The sequence below is a fragment of the Humulus lupulus genome, chromosome 9, assembly GCF_963169125.1.
Source record: "Humulus lupulus chromosome 9, drHumLupu1.1, whole genome shotgun sequence".
Classification (NCBI taxonomy): Eukaryota; Viridiplantae; Streptophyta; class Magnoliopsida; order Rosales; family Cannabaceae; genus Humulus; species Humulus lupulus.
Window position 1 is genome coordinate 11,574,036 of NC_084801.1, and position 22,741 is coordinate 11,596,776.

The 22,741-nt window shown below is 38.0% G+C and overlaps 1 protein-coding gene across 1 annotated transcript; it reads left to right on the forward strand.

Moving 5' to 3' along the window:
* The first annotated feature begins 7,486 nt into the window (after positions 1-7,486).
* Positions 7,487-8,533, forward strand: LOC133799420 (uncharacterized). The gene has a single exon (XM_062237437.1). The coding sequence runs from the start codon at positions 7,487-7,489 to the stop codon at positions 8,531-8,533; it is 1,047 nt and encodes a 348-aa protein (XP_062093421.1).
* The last annotated feature ends 14,208 nt before the right edge of the window (positions 8,534-22,741 follow it).

The following is a 22,741-nucleotide window of genomic DNA, read 5'->3' on the forward strand; positions in this document are numbered from 1 at the left end:
AAATCCTCCATATCTAGCTCAATCAAGTCAACAGAAAGCTCCTTACTATCAACCATCACTGGTAGTGCCCTAATCCATCTCCTAGAAACTACCAGTTCCCCTGTAGGCAATAAAGTCCCAAACCCCGCAGTTCGGTACTCACTAGGTCTACACACTCTATCAATCACTTTACTAGAAACAAAGGAATGTGTAGCACCAGAATCAATCAATACAGAAAAAGGAGGGCCAGCACTAGAAAGCTGACCTGTCACTACCGAAGGACTTGCCTCGGCCTCTACCTGTGTCAAGGTGAATACTCGAGCTGGAGTCAAGCTATCCACCTTTCCTGCTTCCCCTTTCTTCACTGTTGGGCAGTCCTTCTTAAGATGCCCCACTGTTCCACACACATAGCAAGCCTTGGCTCGACTTTCACCCTGATGGCGTCTTCTACACCTCGGGCATTCCGGGTAGCTCCTCCATGGCTCACTACCGCCCTGACGGCCATCCTGACCACCCCGATCCCTCCTATCAGGACCAGGAGTGGTCGAAGCATTAAGGGTCTTCCTCTTTAAATCATTGGGGCTTCCACCCCTACCAGGACCAGAATATGGAGGCACCGCCCTGCGGCCCTCCCGCGTTGCTGCTTTCTCCCTCCATATCTTATTTTTTGCTTCCTCAACGGTAAGAGCCTTCTCAATGGCCTTGTCATAGGTTGTTCCTCCAGGTACCGTTGTAATCCTAACATCTCGGGCTATCATAGCATTAAGCCCTCTAATGAATCTATCTTGCCTAGCAGCATCAGTAGGTACAAGATCTAGTGCGAACTTCGCGAGTCTGTCGAATTTCAGGGCATATTCTGTAACTATCATGTTGCCCTGAACCAACCCTACGAACTCATTAACCTTCGCTGCCCTGATGGCAACATTATAGTATTTTTGGCTGAATAAATCCTTAAATCCTTCCCAACTTAATGCAGTGACATCCTTGGTCTGTGAGGCCACTTCCCACCAGATACGGGCATCCTCTCTCAACATATATGTGGCACAGGCCACTTTATCATGTCTTTCTACCCTCATGAAATCCAGGATAGTAGTAATCATAGTCAGCCATTGCTCGGCCTTCAATGGATCAGGTCCTCCCTTAAAGATTGGGAGCTGCTGCTTCCTGAACCGCTAATATAACGACTCCCACTTGTTCCCAATATCTCTAGACTGTACATTTGGTACCACTGCAGGTGGTACAATAGGAGCAGCACTCCCTGATGGAGCCTGTTGTCGCAATAGGCGAATCTGTTCATCTTGACTCTGTAATCATGCTTGCATATCCGCCATAAGTTGCTGCCAGTTCTCAGGGAATGGCGGGGGAATCTGGCCCTAATCATCACCTCCGGTCCCAGACCTAGTGCTGGCTAGTCGCATAGATTTTCTTGGACGCATAGCTATCCAAGTCAATCTGCAATCAACGACTCGACAATCAGACCATGATGACAGGGTAAAAGCTTCTCCAAAATCCACCAAAGGAATATATCCCATCATAAACCATCGAGATATAAGCATTCATTCACATGCACCGACATTACTAATAAGCATGCCCCAATATTACCACACAACAGCTAAGATAACAACATTCACCCATACACAATATGCAGTTAATCATACATATATTCATTTACATGCACAGTGATGCTAATAAGCATGCCTTAATATTTTCATACAGCAGTTAAGGGCCAGGCCCTATCAGTATCTCATGCTTCCTATTAATCCAATAAATAACAACATTCATAATTCATTCCAGACATACAAGCATATATGCACACATACAAATTACCACACCCTAAATCGAGCTTGTCTCTAGCAGCGAATGTACATGTCCAGCAGGTCTTCAGGAACCCTTAAACCTAGGATGCTCTGATACCAAGTTCTAATGCCCTGGATAGCCAAGACCGCTACACTGTGTACTTATAAAGGTGCAGGACCTTCTAATCAAGTCATTTAGTTAAAAATGTGTTACTGAAAGCATAAATGTGCTAGGGTTAAAAGGTTTTGGTCTCAAATGGTACATTTCATATAATCAAACATTTTTACACATGAGATCCCAAAAGAAACATCGTTTAAAAGTTGTTTACAAACTTTCTAGAGTTCAGACAACCACCAGCCTTTCTAAAGCCCAAAACAAAAGTTCATGGATTTCCTGTCCCTGTCTCCCCTCAACCGTGGCGGTTGAGCAGCTGATCATGTACATTCTGCTCTCAGAGCTCTCCAAATCAGGACTGATCAAGCTTGCCCTTGCCTTTACCTGCACCATGAAGCACCTGTGAGCCAAGGCCCAACAAGGAAACATATCATATAATATAACAAGCAATAATTTCATTTGGATAACCCTTAAAGCATGTTCATACACTCAACATACCACAATAATCCACCAGCGCTTCCCCACTGCAGAGCCTCCTTGGCTCTTTCATGCTTCACAGGAGTGCCGCGGCCCAACCCTTCGTGCCCAAAAAAATCCACCATTCCTAACATCCTAACCTTGTTCAAAACCACCCCAAAGCACCCTAATTCCGAAACCCATTGATCACTAGAATTTTAACATGATTATAGCAACCTATTCCAACAAAAAACCTAGCTTAAAAATCATTGAAATCCCATTTTGATTTCTGAAACCCAGCAGCTCAAAACTCTAAAACCAGTCATGAAAACTCAGAATTTAAACTCTAAATTATGAATTGAAGCTTACCTTCTTTGATGAACCAACCTCCTTAACAATTTCTGAGCTAATACCCAAGCTTTCCAGCTTCAATTCAGACCTTAAATTTCAAAACCACAACCATTCTTAGCACCCAGCCAAAACACAGAATTCTAATCATCAAGAGTGTAATTCAATCCTTACCTTAGCCCTGGTGAAGTTCCCATAGCTAGAGCTGAGCTAATCCCTCAAAATTTCAGCTCAAATCATAGAGTTCCAGCTAAAATTTCCTTAGGTTTCACTAGTTTTTCCTTGGGAGAGAAGGAAGGAAATGGGTTGGTTCTTTATGTTTCTACCAAGTTCTGAGTTTTACCTAGTCTATTCTTAGTTAATTAAATCAATCCCGAGGCTCGGGGTGCTGGAAACGTCCCCGAGGGCAAAATGGTAAAATTCCCCAATATTCCCGCCTAGGCTTCCTAACCTCAAATATATCTCCATATATTTATTTCCATAACCCGATAACCCAAATAATAATCTAATACCCGAAATGCCCCTTGACTTACCCCAAGTCAAATATTAAGCCCCATTGTGACTTTCCCGCTAACTAGCTCCCTAGGATCGCCTCGAGTTGCACGCTGCAGATTTACCCACATAATAATGTGGTTCTCACAAATACAACATATAATCACATTTACATTCATATAACCATGCAAGCATGTTTTATCATATAATTATGCATGAAATCAATAAATTCACACATAAACCAATTACGCCCTCCCGACACACTAATCAAGGCCTTAAGCCTTATTAGTGATTTTGGGTCATTGCAAGTTGTGGTGCTCATCATTTTTTAACTATTGTTGATGATTGTTCTCAAGCCGTATGGGTTTATTTGATGACTACCAAATCTGAGGTGCCCCAACTTATTAAGAATTTTTATAGAATGGTTCAAACACAATTTGATAAGCATGTTTAAATTCTACGAAGTGATAATGAAAAGGAATTTACATGTCTTCATCGATTTTTTCCTGACAATGGTATTATTCATCAAACCTCATGTGTTGACACTCCACAACAAAATGGGCGGGTAGAGCGTAAACATAGGCATATTCTTAATGTGGCTCAGGCATTACTTTTTCAAGCCAATCTTCCAATTTCTTTTTGGGGGGAGAGTATAATGACGGCTGCCTATGTCTTCAACCGAACCCCTACCCCATTGCTCAATAATAAAACACCACATGAAATTCTCTTTGGATCACCTCCTAAGTATGAGGCCCTTCGTGTATTCAGTTGTCTTTGTTTTGCCAAAAATAAACCTTATGTGAAGGATAAGTTTGGCACTTGCTCTCGTCGATGTGTGTTTGTGGGGTATCCATTTGGTAAAAAGGGGCGGCATTTGTATGATTTAGAGGAAAAAGTGTTCTTTATATCTCGAGATGTTGTTTTTTGTGAATTTTTTTTTCCTTTTTCCAGTGAAGTCTACTTGCATAATACTAATGATGAGTTTAAAAATAAGAAGTATTATGACAGTGCGACTTATTTTAAGGATACTCCCTTAGCAAAGGGGGTTGAGGAGCACTCAGGAATAACAAAAGAACTTGATAGTCGGGTTGAACAACACGTCACGCCACCTGCGGGTGGTGACTTGGATTCTGGACAGGTTGTGCTTACTAATGAAAATGTTTTGCCTGAAAGTGGTCGAGGTCATCGAATAAAGAAACCTTCTAGTAAACTCAAGGATTTCATCACCAACATCATTCGCGTTCTAAACCCTGTCACCACACCTGTCCTTGCTCCAACAAAGTCCTCAGGTACTCATTTTCCCATTGCTTATTATGTAAATTGTGATAAGTTTTCTGTGAGACACACTCGTTTTTTGGCAGCAATTACTACAGGAACTGAAACCACCTCTTTTAAAGAAGCTGTTAAGGATCCTAGTTGGCGAAAAGCTATGCAAGATGAAATAAATGCACTTGAGAGAAACGGGACTTGGACTTTGGAGGACCTTCCACCTGGAAAGAAAGCGATTGGTTGTAAGTGGGTCTATAAAGTCAAGTATCAATCTGATGGTACGATTGAACGTTTAAAAGGACGCCTAGTGGTCTATGGGAATCGAAAAATTTCTGGACTTGACTTTAATGAAACATTTGCCCCTGTAGCTAAAATGGTCACGGTTCGCACATTTTTGGCTATAGCGGTGGCAAGAAAGTGGGACCTACACCAAATGGATGTGCATAATGCCTTTCTACATGGCGATCTTGATGAGGAGGTCTATATGCAACTCCCTCCTGGTTTTTACTTTGTCGCTTCGGGTAAGGTGTGTCATTTACGTAAGTCATTGTATGGACTCCGGCAGGCGCCTCAGAATTGGTTTGCTAAGCTCTCGAATGCTTTGAAGGACATTGGCTTTAAGAAATCTTATGTTGATTACCCTTTGTTTAGTTATTCCAAGGGAGATGTTGCTTTACATGTTCTTGTATATGTTGATGACATTATCATTACTGGTTCTTCTTCTTTGGCAATTAGAAGATTCAAGCAACAACTTAGTGAAAGATTTCATATGAAAGACTTGGGCATTCTCAAGTACTTTCTCGGCATTGAAGTAGCTCGTGGGAAGGATGGTTTGTTTCTTTCACAACACAAATATGTTCTTGACATTATAAGTAAGGCTAGCTTACTTGGAGCATGCCCTGTTTCTACACCCATGGAACAGAACCACCATCTTGCCACCATCAATGGTGTTGTCTTTGATGATCCAGAGAAGTACTGTCGGCTTGTAGGGTGCCTAATCTACTTGGCGATTACACGACCTGAATTGTGTTACTCTGTACACATTTCAGCTCAGTTCATGAGTGATCCTTGTGTTGAACATTGTGATGCAGCTTTGAGAGTTTTGCGGTATTTAAAAGGTTTTCCTGGACATGGTATTCTGCTCTGTGGGGGTAGTGATTTTCAACTATATTCCTTCTGTGATAGCGATTGGGCAAGTTGCCCTCTGACTCGGAGATCATTGACGGGTTACTTTGTTTTATTTGGTTCTTCTCTTATCTCTTGGATAAAAAATAGCCAATTGTTTCCCGATCTTATGGGAAGGTCGAGTATAGATCTATGGCCACTGCTACATGTGAGTTAAAATGGTTGAAATCCCTTTTGGCTTGTTTTGAGATACAACATGAGTGTCCCATGCGATTATTTTGTGATAGTCAAGCTGCTCTATATAGTGGCTAATCCAGTTTTCTATGAACGAACAAAACATATCGAGATGGATTGTCACTTTATTCGTGATGCCTTGCTAGATGGAACGATCTCTACGTCTCATATTCGGACTGGTGCACAACTCACTGATATTTTGACCAAAGCTCTTGGTAAATCACAATTTTCTTTACTTCTTTGCAAGTTGGGCATTTGCAATTTCCATGTTCCAATTTGAGGGGGAGTAATAGTGAAATATCTTTGTAATTACACAGTAAATATTTTCTAGGCAACCACATCTCAAGATGACTTGTATCTTTATATACGTTCCTATATTAGTTCATTTGTTTCCTAGATTAGTTTTGCTATTTATGTAAATATTCTTGGTGTACAAGTATCGTTAGAATAGCTTTGTATATATATTCATGGTTTTGGCCAAATTCAATAACTGAGTGTTATTCCACAAATTTCTATACTCCATGTTGATGGAGCTTCTCAAAAGATTGATTGCTCTGCTCACCAAGTCATGGTTAGATGCTTCTCAAACCTCTTCGGCTACGTGGATTGCTCCTTGGCCTCTAGGCATTCTCTGCCAAGTACTACCCAACTCATCAAAAGCAACCATTTGGGTTTTGGAGAATTCTTTCACTGATTATTTGGTGAAGGTAGAGCAGCGCTTGAGGAATGAGAGGGAGAGATTTTCTCATTACTTGCAAAGTAGTAGTGAGCGGAAGCTGGTGGAGAGAGCTCAACATGAGCTGCTAATGGTTCATTAGACACAACTTATTGAAAAGTAAGATTATGGGGTTCTTTCTTTTCTTCAAGATCGTAAGATAGAACATCTTTCGAGAATATATCATCTCTACCATACAATTCCAGGGGGGCTTGAACCAATTGTTGCCTTGTTTCAAAGGCATATCACTGAACTTGGTATTTCTTTGGTACAGAAAAGAGATAATAAAGCTTTAGTGGAGTGGATTAAACTATATAACACATATATGGAATATGTGAATAGTTACTTACTTCATGAGGCAGGCTTAAAGCCTTATTTAAGGCTCTACATTGTGCCTTCGAGGGAATTTTTAGAAAAGCGGCTAAAGGTGTTGGTGAACTGTTTAAGGCTCTACAATTGTTGTTTCAACTCATCAAGCGGATGTTCTTTTCTTATTTAATGATATGGATAAGTGGAGTTATGAAGAAATATCAAAAGAATTGAATCTAAGTTCTTCTCACTTAGATAGTCTCCTTCATTCGTTAACATGTGAGAAGTACAAGATCCTCCACAAATAGCCCATAAATAATACAAATTCCTCCACTGATATGTTTTGCTTCAACTCAATATTTACAGATACGATGGGGAGAATCAAAATTCCTTATCCATTAGTTAATGAGAGGAATGAGGATAAGTATTAGGATATTAGTTTACCCTTGTGTATAGTTATCCTTAACTATGGTTAGTTATACTAACCTTTTTCCCTTACTGAATATATATGTACTCTTTCAGCTTTTGTAATAATATATACAAGAAATTATTTCTCTCTCTCTCTCTGAATATATTCCCTAATATGGTATCAGCCAAAAATCGATCTCAAACCGATTCTTGAACCCTTCCTTCTCCTTCGCTTCTCCCATGTCACGAACAAGAAACAGACCTCAACAGGAGCAACCTTCCTCCTCCATAGATTCCGACATGCTGCCTCCCTCTCAGGCACCGACTACTACTGGACAGAGGACCAATTTGGCTGCTTCTGACCCTCCTCTGCGTGATCGACCTGCTCAAGAAGATGCCAACAATCCCTACTTCATGGGCACTAGAGACCACCCAGGTCTGATCTTAGTTTCTCCACCTCTCACGGACACCAACTTTCAACAGTGGGCTCGTGTCTTTAAGCTCTCCGTGGGTGCGAAGAATAAAACTGGCTTCCTCACTGGAACCATTCCTCAACCCTCTTTTGATCACCATTTGTTTGATCCCTGGAGCAGATGTAATCAAATGGTTATGTCTTGGATTATTCACTCAGTTTCCCCAGAAATCAAGAGTAGTATCATCTATCTTGATTCTGCTGCTGCAATGTGGACTGAGTTAAACACAAGATTCAACCAAGGAAATGGGCCTCGCATCTTTGATCTTCGGACATCCCTCAAATCGCATCATCAAGGAGATGATTCTGTTAGCGCCTATTTCACTAAACTAGAAGCAATTTGGGATGAGATTAATGAACTCCGACCAAGAACGCCATGTACTTGTGCTGCTACCACTGATAGTCTTGAGCTACAGAATCTTGAGCAAGTTTTGCAATTTCTTACAAGATTGAATAAGTCCTACCATGCCGTGCGATCTCAGTTTCTTCTTCTTGATCCTTTTCCCTCTATTTCTAAAGTTTTTTCCACCATTGTGCAAGAAGAAAGACAGAGGAAGATAAGGCCATTGGCTACCACCAATCTCATTGCTGCCTCTACTTCCAACCCATCGTCACTTCCGCCATCAAGAACAAAGAAGATGAGGCCTACTTGCTCTCACTGTCAAAAGCCGGGACACCTCAAAGAAAAATGCTACTTCATCCATGGTTTTCCCCCTGGATATGGCACCAAAAATGTCAACAATAAGCCTGCTATCCATCAAGCTACTGCCTCTGCTTTATCTTCTCCTGAACTGGGCAGTCAAGCGGCTATATAGAATTTAATTGCTATACTCAGCACTAAGCTTCAGTAAGCCCATACTCCTAAGGCCGAGACACAACCTGTGATCTCCAATTTTTCTGGTAACTTTGTATCTCTTTCTCATGATTGTTGGGTTATTGACAGTGGTGCTACTCACCATGTTAGTTGCAATATCCAATTTTTTACATCTTTTTCTAACTTCACAATAGCCTCTTATCTTACTTTGCCGAATGGTTTGAGAATAAAAGTGTGTAAATCTAGTACTGTAAAAATAATGTCTTATGTGTAAATCTGACCCTGAATAATGTCTTATGTGTCCCAGATTTTCAATTAAACTTAATATATGTACCTGCCTTGTTATACACTCACAATCGCACTCTTTCTTTTTCTCAAACTCACTGTCTAATACAGGACACATCACAGAATAAGATGCTTGGGATTGCTAAGCGCATAGGACACTTGTACCTACTGCAACAAGACAAGACTCTTTTACCTTCTTGTTCTTTTGTGCATTCTAATAACTCTTGTAATAATGTCCATACTTGGCATACACGGTTAGGACATCCTTCTATGAAAGTTACCAACAAATTGAATAAAATTTTACATTTTCCAGCTTCTTCAAATCACAATGTCCCTTGTCATGTATGTCATTTAGCTAAACAAAAGAAATTGCCTTTTGCCTCTCATAATAATATGGCTCCTAATGCTTTTGATTTAGTACACATGGATATTTGGGGTTCTTACTCCATTCCTACATTGGAAGGATATAAATATTTCCTCACTATTGTTGATGATCATACTAGATTTACTTGGGTCTATATGTTGAAATGCAAATCTGATGTTCAAACTATTATCCCACGGTTTTATACTTATGTTCTCACTCACTTTTCTCTTCCCATAAAAGCCATACGATCGGATAATGCTAAAGAACTCAATCTTAGTTCTTTTTATGCAACAAAAGGCATTCATTTATATCATTCTTGTGTTGAGTGTCCTCAACAAAACTCTGTTGTTGAGCGCAAGCATCAACATATACTCAATGTAGCTCGGGCTTTAGCTATACAGTCCAAATTACCTCTATCATATTGGAATCACTTTATTACTAATGTTGTCTATCTTCTCAATAGAACGCCATCTGCACTCTTAAATTTTAGATCATCTTTTGAACTTTTATATGCTCAAATTCCCTCTTATGATCATCTTCGGAATTATGGTTGTCTTGCCTATGCATGTACTCTTGATAGTAAATGAAACAAGTTTACTCCTAGATCTCGTGCTTGTATATTTATAGGCTACCCCCCAGGTATGAAAGCATACACTTTACTTGATATAGCTACTAACCAAATTTTTCATTCAAGAGATGTCATTTTTTATGAGCATATATTTCCTTTGACTCAACCAAGTTCTAGTGATACTTTTGATTCTGTTTTTGGCAGCAACCAATCCTCTCTACATTCCAATAACGAGAATATGATCTCGGCCCCTGCTAGCACATCCATTGAGCAGCCACTCACTACTTCTAAATTTGACCGCCCACTTAATCGACCATCACATCTCAAGGATTACATATGTGAGTATTCTACTGCTCACCCTTTAACTAATTTCATATCCTATGACAAGTTTCGTCCATTTTTTCGAAATGCTATACTTGCTGCCCATACCTTGGTCGAACCTACTAGCTACACACAAGCCTCCAAGCTTCATGAATGGCAATTAGCAATGCGAAATAAGCTTGCTGCCCTCATTGCCTATAACACTTGGAACATTGTTTCCCTTCCCCATGGCCATAATATCATTGGCAACAAATGGGTATACAAAATAAAATATAAGTCCAATGGTGATGTTGAAAGATACAAGGCACGTCTAGTTGCCAAAGGATATACTCAACAACAAGGTATAGACTACTTTGAAACTTTTGCACCCGTTGCAAAATTCAATACTTTAAAAGTATTCCTAGCTCTGGCTGCCTTAAATACTTGGAAACTACACCAATTGGACATAAATAATGCTTTCTTACATGGTGATTTAGATGAAGAGGTTTACATGAAACTTCCTCAAGGCTATCAACCTAAGGGGGAATTCCCACTAAATCCTGTTTGTAAGCTTAACAAAAGCCTTTATGGTCTCAAACAAGCATCAAGACAATGGTATGCTAAACTTAGTACCACTTTGCTCCAAGAAGGTTTTACTCAATCACATTCCGATCATTCACTTTTTATTAGGACTAATGCTAATAATTTTTTAGCTGTCTTGATTTATGTTGATGATATAGTCCTAGCAAGTAATAATGATCTTGATGTCGATGATTTCAAGCACATATTAAACTCCAAGTTTAAACTTAAAGATCTTGGACCATTACGTTTTTTTCTTGGCCTTGAAATAGGTCGGGCTTCTAATGGTATTTCTGTCTCTCAAAGACCATTTGTTCTACAATTATTGCATGAAACAGGTTCTTTAGGTGCCAAACCTTCTTCAACTCCTATGGAACCTAATATTAAGTTGAGCAAAGATGATGGAGAGTTACTAACCGATCCTACTTCATACAGGAGTTTAATTGGTAAATTGATTTATCTAACCATTACAAGACCAGATATTTCTTTTGCTGTGAACAGGTTAAGCCAATTTTTACAAGAGCCTAGACAACCTCATTATAAGGCTGCTCAAAAAATCCTCCAATATCTCAAAGGCAATCCGGCTCAAGGCTTATTTTTTCACTCAGCTACATGTTCACACTCCAACAATATTGCTGCCACAAATCTTTCAGCATCTAGTTTTCAGCTCAAAGCTTTTTCAGATGCCGATTGGGCTACTTTTCCGGATACAAGACGTTCCATCACTAGTTACTGCATCTATTTGGGCAAATCTCTTGTGTCTTGGAAATCTAAAAAGCAAACCACAATTTCAAGGTCTTCGGCGGAGGCTGAATACCGTGCTATGGCCAACACAACTTGTGAACTACTATGGTTACTTGCTTTGCTAAAGGATTTCAGGATTCAACATACACAACCAGCTGTCATGTACTGTGACAACACCGCTGCCTTGCACATCTCAGAGAACCCCGTCTTCCACGAACGTACCAAGCATGTTGAAATAGATTGCCACATTGTTCGTCAGCAAGTTCAAAATGGCCAACTGAAACTTCTTCATGTCCCATCACAAGATAACTTAGCTGATATACTCACAAAACCCCTCTTTCCTACTCATTTTAAAAGCTTATTAAACAAGATGAGTCTTACAAATATGTACACTTCCTCTTGAGGGGGAGTATTAGGATATTAGTTTACCCTTGTGTATAGTTATCCTTAACTATGGTTAGTTATACTAACCTTTTTCCCTTACTGAATATATATGTACTCTTTCAGCTTTTGTAATAATATATACAAGAAATTATTTCTCTCTCTCTCTCTGAATATATTCCCTAATAATATGAAAGTGATCGAAGAGGGGGAGATAGATAGACACTATTCCATTGAAGCACGTAGGAAAGTGTTGAGCTATCAACAATTTATTTACTATTGTGTTGACAAGGAAAGTGTTTAGTAAGAATCATGAAGACAAGGAAAGTGTTGCGCTATCAACAATTTATTTACTATTTTTTTTAATTCAAATTACCATTAAAAAATTACATTATTTGGAACAAAATAGAGTTGAGAGAGATGTGTGTGTGATGAGATTGCTTAAGTTATATAGAAAAATTAGAGCACAAAGACATACATTAATATATCGTGCATAGAATAACTAAACCATTGAATTGTTAAGAACTGTGTGCATATGGTGCCATCGCATGGCTATTACTCTGTTTATCTTATGGTACGCTTACAAGCATATCTTTTTTTATTACACAGTCATGAACACGAGCTTTGTTTTTATTTATTTAATTTTTATATATTTTTTTTGGAAACTTCTCCATCGATTGATCTCATAAAAAACCAAGTAATTCTTCTTCTAAAGAAGTAATTCTTTAAGAAGATAGCAGAACAAAAATTGAAGGGACAAGTTCAGGCTTCATCTGCGATAAGTTTGGCCACATTGTAAGCTTACCACCATTTGTGATGTTTAATTATGATTACAGACAACAATGGATTACAACATTGTAAGGTTTTCGTCCTTTAATTTGAATTTGTTCTACAAGTATTGTTTTGAACAAGTAAATGGTAAGTTTTCTTATAAAACTTTTAATTTAAAGTGTTATTAAATCCAAATGAGGAATGAGCATAGATCCAAAGTGATGGGAAATGACAATGTTGATCTCTACTTCACATTCAGAAAGAAAGTTCTTCTTAAGAATGTGTTGTATATTCTGGACATGAGTAGAAATCTTGTAAGTGAAAACTATTTGAGCAAAACAGACATCAAAGCCGTCTTTGAGTCCACTAAGCTAATCTTGTCAAAGATAAATTACTTTGCGTACTCAAGACTCAAATGTTGATAATAATGCATCTTCATCTTCATGTAATATGCTTGACTTTGATTCTATTACTTTATGACATAATAGACTTGTTCATATAGGTTATAGTACAATTAATAAAAGAGTTATTAAACGTGGTTTGATTGTATGCAATAATGTTGAGCATAATTAGTGTGAATTATGTGTTAAATAAAAAATGATCAAGAAACCTTATCCTAGTGTTGAAAGAAAAACTAAATTGTTGGATTTGATACATAGTGATTTATGTGAATTGAATGGAATAATTACTAGAGGTGGACATATGTACTTTATTAACTTTACCGATGATTATTCTAGAGTCACATATGTTTACTTGCTTAGGAATAAGGATGAAGCATTTAGCATGTTTAAAATTGATACAGGCAAAACTAAATATCAACTGGAAAAGAAAATCAAAGTAATAAGAAGTGATAGGGGTGGTGAACACTATTCCAATGAATTCTGAACTGGATTCCTTTAAAAAAGAATAAAATTTCACCATATGGGATATGGAAAGAATATAGACCCAACCTAGGGTATCTCAAAATGTGGGGGTGCCTTGCCTATTGCAAGAGCACAAAGCCTAAAAGGACCAAGTTAGGTCCAAGGGCCATAAAGTGTGAATTTTTTGGATATGCCTCAAATAGCAAGGCCTATAGATTATTAGACTTGAAGTCTAATATGATAATTGAATCAAGAGAAGTTGAGTTCTTTGAGAACTTGTTGTTTAGTGACAACAAACCTCAAGAATTGATCTCATTAGAAGGAACTTAAGAAGAGTTACTTGCAAGGGTTGTAGTGCAACCATTATTGCCTAGAAGAAGCCAAATGCTTAAACAGACAGGATCACAAGTGGATACACTTTACTTGGTAGAGAGTAACCACAAAGGAGACACTTGGAAGTATCCAATGATACTTTAAATAGAGGATGACCCTAAAACTTTTCAAGAAGCTATGTCTTAAAGATACTTCACATGTTGGAGGGAGGCAATAAATGATGAGATTGATTCAATTATTTCTAAGCATATTTGGGAGACTGTTGATCTACCACAAGGATGGTGGCAAAATAGTTTAGACAAAAGGAAGGCATAGACTATTTTGATACCTATGCACCGGTAGCAAGGACAACTTCAATAAGAATGTTGTTTTCCTTATCATCAATACACAACCTATACGTTCATCAAATGGATGTCAAAATAGCATTCCTAAATGGTAATCTCGATGAGGAGGTTTACATGGAACAACCACAAGGGTTTGTTCTAATAGGAAATGAACATAAGGTATGTAGACTTGTTAAATCATTATATGGTTTAAAACAAGCACCAAAACAATGGCATGCAAAGTTTAATTAAGCCATTGTTTCGAATGGGAGACACAATAGTGTGGACATATGCTTGTATTCTAAGACTTGTGATGACTATGTCATTCTAGTGTGTCTATATGTTGATATTAAGTAATGACATGAAAGGAATAATAGAAACAAAGAGGTTTCTATCTTGAGTCAAGCTCATTATGTTAAGAGGATGCTTGAAAAATTTAGTCATATTAATATCAAAGAGGCAAACACACCCTTTGATTCAAACCAAAAGTTTGAAAAGAATGAAGGGAGAGCGGTGCCGCAATTAGAGTATGCAATTGGATGTTGTACATTGTACTAGAGTGGATATTGCAATTGTGGTTAGTAAACTTAGTAGGTTTACTATCAATCCAAGTATCAAACATCAGAAGGTCGTAGAAAGAGTGTTTGTATACCTCAAAAGGACCAAAGAACTATGCCTCCAATATTCAAAGTTTCCTAAGACACTTGAAGGACATTGTGACGTAAGTTAGATATTCGGTGCAGGAGATAATATCTCCACAACTGGTTGGGTGTTCACAATTGGTAGGGGTGAAATTTCTTGGGGTTTTAAGAAACAAACATGTATATGTCACTCAACCATGGAGTTTGAGTTTGTAGCTCTAGTGACAACTGACAAAGAGGCCGAGTGGCTAAGAGATTTCGTAATGGAGATACCAAAAACCACGGTTGATGTATCAACGATCATATTACATTGTGATAATCAAGCCACTTTGATTAGAGCTTACAATAACATATACAATGGGAATTCTAGACATATAAGTCTAAGACATGACTACGTGAAAGAATTGATTGATAAAGGTGGCATATCAATTTTATATGTCAAATCGTGTGAGAACTTAGCAGATCCATTTACCAAACCTCTAGGGAGAGATTTGATGAGTTCTAAAAATAGAGGGTTGGGAATAAAAATACCTTGACCAATAGATTCCCCAATGATGGCAACCCAACTCAAAGCCCGTACACAAGTTGTTGATAAGGGAATAGTTGACAACATTAACAACTTAAAGTCCCATCTAGGATAGTTAATGTTGGTTACTACTGGACATGAAGGTTAAGCCATAAGCTTTTAATAAAATCCAACTGAAGAGAAACAATCATTTCTAAAGGTGGCAAATATGCTGTAAGAATTTCACCTATGTGAACCTAGAGGTGGTGTCGACTTTCAAGAGAGTGGGAGTTTTCTCTCAGGATGATTCATGAATGTATAAGCACAAGACCATGAAAGTGCTAAGCGCACAAAGTGGGAAATACATGAGTAATCAGGTAGAGGTGTGTAAGATACTATCGATTTTTATCACTAGGAATGTTGGGTTCAATCTATTAAGAATACCTTAGCATTTCGATAGAAGCTTTGTATTATTTTAACTAAGATAAAGTTCAACCCCAAAATGTACTTTATTTAATGCACTAATATTGTTTGGGCTAGAAAAAGATGATGTATTTAACAAAGTGAAGAAATGTTAGGATTGGTTAAATACATAGTGAAATTTGTTAAGCACAAAGAGGTGCAAAACATAACAATTTTACTAAAGTCAACATGAGCGGGTTGACTTGTGGTATAGGCATATAAAATTAGATTTTTGGGTCCAAAGTGTTTATTTGGAGTATATAAGTGTATCCGAAATGTTTGGAGGCATTTGGAGACATTTTGGGGCGATGTTTGGGGCGTTATTATAGAGGCATTTGCGTTGCGTCGCCTGTGGGAGGTGACACATTGCCTGGAGTGCAAAACCCCAAGCAAACAATGCATCACATGCCTGTAGGCAACGCATCACTTGCCAGGCGATGCATGGCCTATGCAGGCGACGCGTCGCCTAGGCAATCTATACTAGACTGTATAGTTACATGATTTCGGCTCCAAAACTTATTTCAAAATGCTCTAATGTCATTTGGTTAACACTAATGATGGTTCCTATACTATTTAAAGTGTTAATTTAATATTTTAGCGATTTGATCACTCATCACTCTCTTTCTCTAAAACACTCTCTCTAGCTCACAAAGATTACTAGTTTTCTCCAAGATCTTCTTCAAGAAAACTTGATTTGTTTGAAGACCAAGGCTTGTAAATTCCAATCTCATTCCAACTTATAGTAGCTTCATGAAATCTCTAAGGGGGGCTAGGAATAGAGATTTTTGTACAACAAATTAAATTTTTATCAAGCCTTTTGTCATCTCCATTGATTTACATAAAATTATAGACTTTATGATCTTATGATTTTATGTAACTATGATTTCTCTTTAAAGGTCCACTCTATCTCTAGATCTTATTTGTGTTATTATTCTATTATAAACTTAGTTATCTCGGGTTTGATTATTTGGATTTAAATAATAAAATTGTGTGATAAGTAAAATTGTGTGATAAATAAGCGTGATACTCAGGCTCTCTCTCTTTCATAGCGAGGAGGCGAAAACCTGGGCTGAAGCTTGCAAAACCTGTAATCACTTCGGAGCTCCCTTCATCCAATGGTGAAGAATCTGAACAAAAACGACTTGTGATAGCAGAACCTGAAGATTTAGGGATTACAGAAGAACATGAGTATGAGATTCGGTCTTTGGATGATGATTCGAAGAAGGGTTACGACCTTGATATGAACCATGAACCAACGAATTGGGCTGCAGAAGTTGAAGAGCAATCCTTCCAGGATTCAGCCAAGGAAACCTGGGCCAAGTTGCGCGAATTGATTCCCTCTCATGGTGGTACAAAGCTTCACTACTCAGAACCATATCAGAAGGATGGCCAGGTCATTGCAAAATTGGCATGGAGGAGATTGAAGTAGAAGCTTCATTCTGGAAATCAGCTGTAATATGTGTAGTGATTGGGAAAAATCCACCTCTGGCAGTGTTTGAAGGATTTGTTAAAAGGATTTGGGGAAACCTTGGAATTGTGAGTGTTGCCCGAATGAATGCTGGCTTTACTATGGTGAAATTCAGAGATGAGGCAACAAGGGATTTAGAGTTAGAATCAGGGGTAATGCACTTTGATAGGAAACCAGTTGTCCTCCACCCATGGACCACTGATATTGAGTCTCTGAAATCCATTAAATTAGTACCAGTATGGATTCGGCTACCTGATCTTGGTTTGCAATACTGGGGAGTGAACTGTTTGAGTGCTCTTGTTAGCACAATAGGTAAGCCCATAATGATTGACAAAATTACTCAGAATCGTTCAATGATTAAGTTTGCTCGAATCTTAGTTGAGATGGAGATTGCTGATACACTACCAAAGTTCATTAGCTATTTTAACGAGAAGGGGCAAATTATGGAACAGATTATCGACTATGAATGACTGCCAACAAATTAGATCTTGGGTTGGTTGAAGAAATGAAAACTATAGGTCCGTTTTACACTTGGTCTAATAATCAAGAAGGAGGGGCTCGTATTTTTTCTATGTTGGATAGGGTGTTTGTTAATGAGTCTTGGCTGGATGATCACCCTTTAGCTTCGGCTCGGGTTCAATGGGAGATTGGATCAGATCATTCTCTGATTCTGATAAAATAGCTACCTGCTATAAGGGTTGGGGTGCAACCTTTTCATTTTTATAACATGTGGATTTCTCACCCCTCAGTTTAGAGAAATAGTTTTATATAACTGGAGGCAATCTCTGAGGTTTTCTGGCAGAGGTTTAGAGCAAATTAGCTGGAAACTAACCCGTCTTAAGCATGTCTTGAAGAAATTTAACTGGAAGGTTATGGGGGATGTAGCTTGTAATTATGAGAGGAGCAAACATGTGTATCAGCAAGCGCTGTAATGACCCACTACTCTAGACTTTTGGACCATTAATGAAACTATGCATACAAACCTTAATAAGACTTACATTTGCGAAAATACCATAAATTTATTAGAAACTTGTAGAAACAAAAGTTACTTTAATAAAATAAGTAGGATATGGGTACCCATTGTCTTTAAAACAAAACATAACTTAAAGTGAAAAAGAGTTACATAGAAAGTGCGGAAAAATACATGTAAAACCATAAAAAGGTAAAACAAGACTACATCCTTGAAAGGTCGAACTCTCGACTCCTTGAATCCATTCACCATCGATACACAATCTCCAAGCATCCACGAACCTTACCGCCACTAATAGCTATTTCCTGCACATAAAACAAAAAGGAATGAGCCTAATGCCCAGCAAGGAAAATCTAGCACATACATCATGTACATAAATTTCATAATAATCATAAAGACATAACATAACACTTATATACACATACTATAATGGCCATTATTACTTGGGGTCCCATAGACTAAACAAGTCATATGCCCATGAGATTAGTAGGGTCCTACTAGCTAAGTAGGTCATATGCCCATAATCTATTTGGGGTCTTGTTAGTCAAATGGGTCATATGCCCAAGCCTACAAACATACATATCATAACACTTATCATAACATATTTCATAACATAAAACATAAGATAACATAAATATGTAACATATAGATTCTATCCTATTTTCTTCACCAAAGTTACCGGGATAAGAGGACAGCGTTGGGACTTTTGGAACACTCCTAAAACCATTATGAAAAAGAGTGAATCTAATGAAGAAAAAGAGATGAAAGGAATGGAAGGAATGGAAGGACTAAACCATTGAGAAACATACTTACCAAAACTTATGCGTAAGTTCTTAGATTTCCTAACCAAAATAAGACTGAGGTTAGAAGACTGAATAGAAGACTATGAGAAAGAAAATAACATAAAACCAATGAACTAGAGTTTTGGTTTACCTTAAAGACTTGTAAGACCAATCTACACCACAAACCGAAATACTATAGAACCTTACTTCCCAAAGTGTTTGATAAGCTTATGAGGATCAAGCTTATGATTTTCCCAAACCAGGTGTTTACACTCTCACACTCACTTAGCACTTGCAGCCTCTGAACTTAGAGCAAAAGATGAATAATGGATGGGTACTAGGTCCTATTTATAGAGTTTAGGAATGAAAGGATCTAAATTTTACTTGAATAAAAATAATAGCTTTTTAGGTGAAAATAATTTGAATAATCGTTCAGCAGAGGCTGAAGACTCGTTCAAAAAGATGCTGGACTTATCAAGAGGTTGAATGGCTGAATGGAAAAAGAATTCAAAACTTTTCAAAAATTACTGAAGGAGGCAATATATCGCCCCCTGTAGGCGATATATCGCCTGGGCCAGTATGCCCGAGGTTGTCGTGCATCATCTCGTGTTTTCCGTATCTACGTGCTGCGATATATCGCCCCCTATAGCTGCGATATATCAGCACACACTGATTAATTAAACACGAAATTACACATTTTTAGCTAAGTTTGAATGGAGTAAACAGCCTTGACTAAGCCCTCAACGTATTCAAAGCTGCTGACTAACCTTATAGCATTCAAACTTTACCCCTTATTAAATTTAATCCTTAAAATACTTAATCCTTAATCATCCATTCATAACATGTGCTTAAAATCCTATTGGTCCTTTTCTAAACCTTATAGTATAATAAATATTATCCTTAATATCAGTTATGTGATCAAACCTTAGGTTAACATTAATATTCTTAAACTATAGGTTAAACTTAGAAAATCTATAAGTACTACTATGAGATCCAAATAATTCCCGGTCTGAACCAAAAATCCACAGTTACAAAGATAATACTATACATACTATAATACTACTATCTAACTAGCTAAGTAAAGTTCTTGGACTCTACAAGCGCGCTCTAATGTCTTGCTCATCCGTCCAATAGATTGTTATGTAATGAAGATCGTGATGCTTATCTTGAGTTTAAGAGGCAAGAGAAGTTGTATGCTAGCTACCTTTATCAAAAGAGTAAAATTGATTGGTTACGGTTTGGAGATGACAATTCCTCATTTTTTCATGCTAGTTTAAAGAAAAGAAAGTTAGCTAATAGGATTGTCTCCTATGTTTCTGATGAAGGGCAGATTGTTGATGAGTATGATAAAGTAACCTCTCATTTTCTTAATCATTTTAAAAGCTTTCTGGGTATAGCAAGCAAAGCTACATGTGTTATTGATGCTCAAGCTATTTGTTATGGATCGGTTTTGAGTAGTGATGCCCAGCTGAGTTTGATTAAACCATTCACTGTCAAGGAGGTTAAAGCAGCAATGTTTAGCATCCATTCTCTCAAAAGTCCAGGTCCGGATGGGTATGGGGCAGGTTTCTTTAAAGCTTTATGGAAGGATATCAGTAAGGAAATTGCTTTGGCTGTTCTTGAATTCTTTGAGACAACTAGCATTCCTCAGTCTTTAAATAGTACTCTATTGTCTCTAATCCAGAAAGTAGATAAGCCAGTTAATGCCTCTGATTTTAGGCCTATTGCTTGTTGCAATACTTTATATAAATGCATTTCCAAAATGTTGTGCAATCGGCTTAAATTTGTTCTTCCTTCTTTGATAAGTCAGAATCAAGGGGCTTTTATTAAGAATCGCTTTCTTGCCCATAATGTGCTTATTCTCCAAGACTTACTAAAAGGTTATAATAGGAGAAATATTTCTCCTCAATGTCTTATGAAGATTGATATAAGCAAGGCTTATGACTCAATTGACTGGGATTTTTTTGGAAAACCTCCTTAATGCTTTTTGCTTTCCGAAGAGGTTTATTAGATGGGTCATGGTTTATCTCAGGGGATCTTCTTATTCCTTAGTGATGAATGGCAGCATTCAAGGTCAATTTCAAGGAGCTAGAGGTCTTAAACAAGGAGACCCAATCTCTCCTTTATTGTTTGTTATGGTGATGGATTATCTTACTCGTTTGCTGTTAAAGACTTCTAAGGAGAAAGAGTTCAGATTTCATCCTTTATGTAAGTCTTTAAATCTGGTTAATCTTTGTTTCGCTGATGATCTTCTCTTATTTTGCAAAGCTAACCCGAACTTAGTCAAGTTAATTCAGCAAGCTTTTACTGATTTTACAAACACTTCAGGTCTTTCTATAAATCAACACAAATCTAGAATTTATATAGGTGGGCTTGCTGCTGGGGATAAATCTAATCTGCTTCAGGTGTCTAAACTATTTGAAGGGAAGTTTCCCATGAGTTACTTGGGTGTTCCCTTGAGACCAACTAAATGGAGGGCAAGTGACTGTGAAATTATTCTTGAAAAAATGAGATCTCGTCTGAAAGGGTGGGCTAGTCGTCACTTATCATACGCTGGTCGTGTCCAATTAATAAATTCCGTTTTGTTGGGGATTCGATCCTATTGGATGAATATTTTCCTATTGCCTCAAAAAGTTGTCAGAGCAATAGATAGTCTTTGTAGAAAGTTTCTTTGGGGTGAGAAGGATAATAGAAGCAAAATTCATAGGATATCTTGGGAGCATGTCTGCAGACCTAAGTGCATTGGTGGTTTGGGTTTCAGGGACAGTTCTTCTTGGAACAAAATTGTGTTGTCTAAATTCATTTGGGCAGTCTCTTCCAAACAGGATATGCTATGGGTTAAATGGGTTAATTGTGTTTATCTAAAAGGAGTTTCAATTAGGGAGTATCGATTAAAGCAGGATGCCAGTTGGTATTGGAGGAAAATCATTAAATTTAGTCATGTTTTGTCTGGATCTGAGTTGGATGCTGCTGTTAGGAATGGAAAACTTCATCTGGACATACTTTACTCGATTGTTTTTCCTGGTTCTCTGGTGCACTATGAGAAAGTTGTCTGGTGTAGACTCTCGGCTCCTAAGCACCAGGTTATTCTTTGGCTTGCTATGAACCAGAAATTACTTACCAGAGATTGGCTTCATAACTGTCATGTGCCTCTTAATTCTTTAAGCTGCCCAGTCTGTTATCAAGCAGATGAAAATCATGCTCATCTATTTTTTTATTGTGTTTTCTCCAGAAAAGTTCTGCTTTCTGTCCAAGGGTGGCTGAGAGGATTGTCTTGGCCGGTTTAGTACTCGAATTGGGTCCAGTGGCTGTCATTGCCTCGGACTAGTTGGCTTTCGATGGTTATTCATGCAGCTTGTGCGGCAGCTGTGTATCACATTTGGCTGAATAGGAACCATTGTTGGCTAGAAAAAAGTTGCTTGCCAGTGCACAAGATTGATCAATTGATTAGATATTCAATCAAAGCTAGAGTTATGAATTTTATTGGCTGTATCTGTACTCATAGAGAAAAACAAATGCTAAACTTTGTTAGTAATATGTAACTTGTGAGTTTTTCTCGCTGAGGTGGTTTGTATCCTTCCTCTGTTTTGGTTGTTGATCAATAAAAATTTTCTGTTTGATAAAAAAAAAATATATCCCCAACAATGACAACCAAGTAGTTCAGGTGGTCGAGGTGGTGAAAGAAAGCCAGGTCGAAGTCGCCATGTTTTGGGGGATGGCCAACTCAGTCACTATGGATGCTCTGTTCCAAGTATGGCTCTGCAATCCTGAGTTGGACCTTAGCTATTTAGGCGACGATGAGGCCTCTGTTCAAGCCCTTTGTGAAGATCATCTAAAGGTTGAGTAGGCTCTTGAGAACAACACGTTGAC

Excerpts from the sequence above, each read along its gene's own strand:
- LOC133799420 (XM_062237437.1), top strand. The coding sequence starts at position 7,487 with ATGTCACGAACAAGAAACAGACCTCAACAGGAGCAACCTTCCTCCTCC.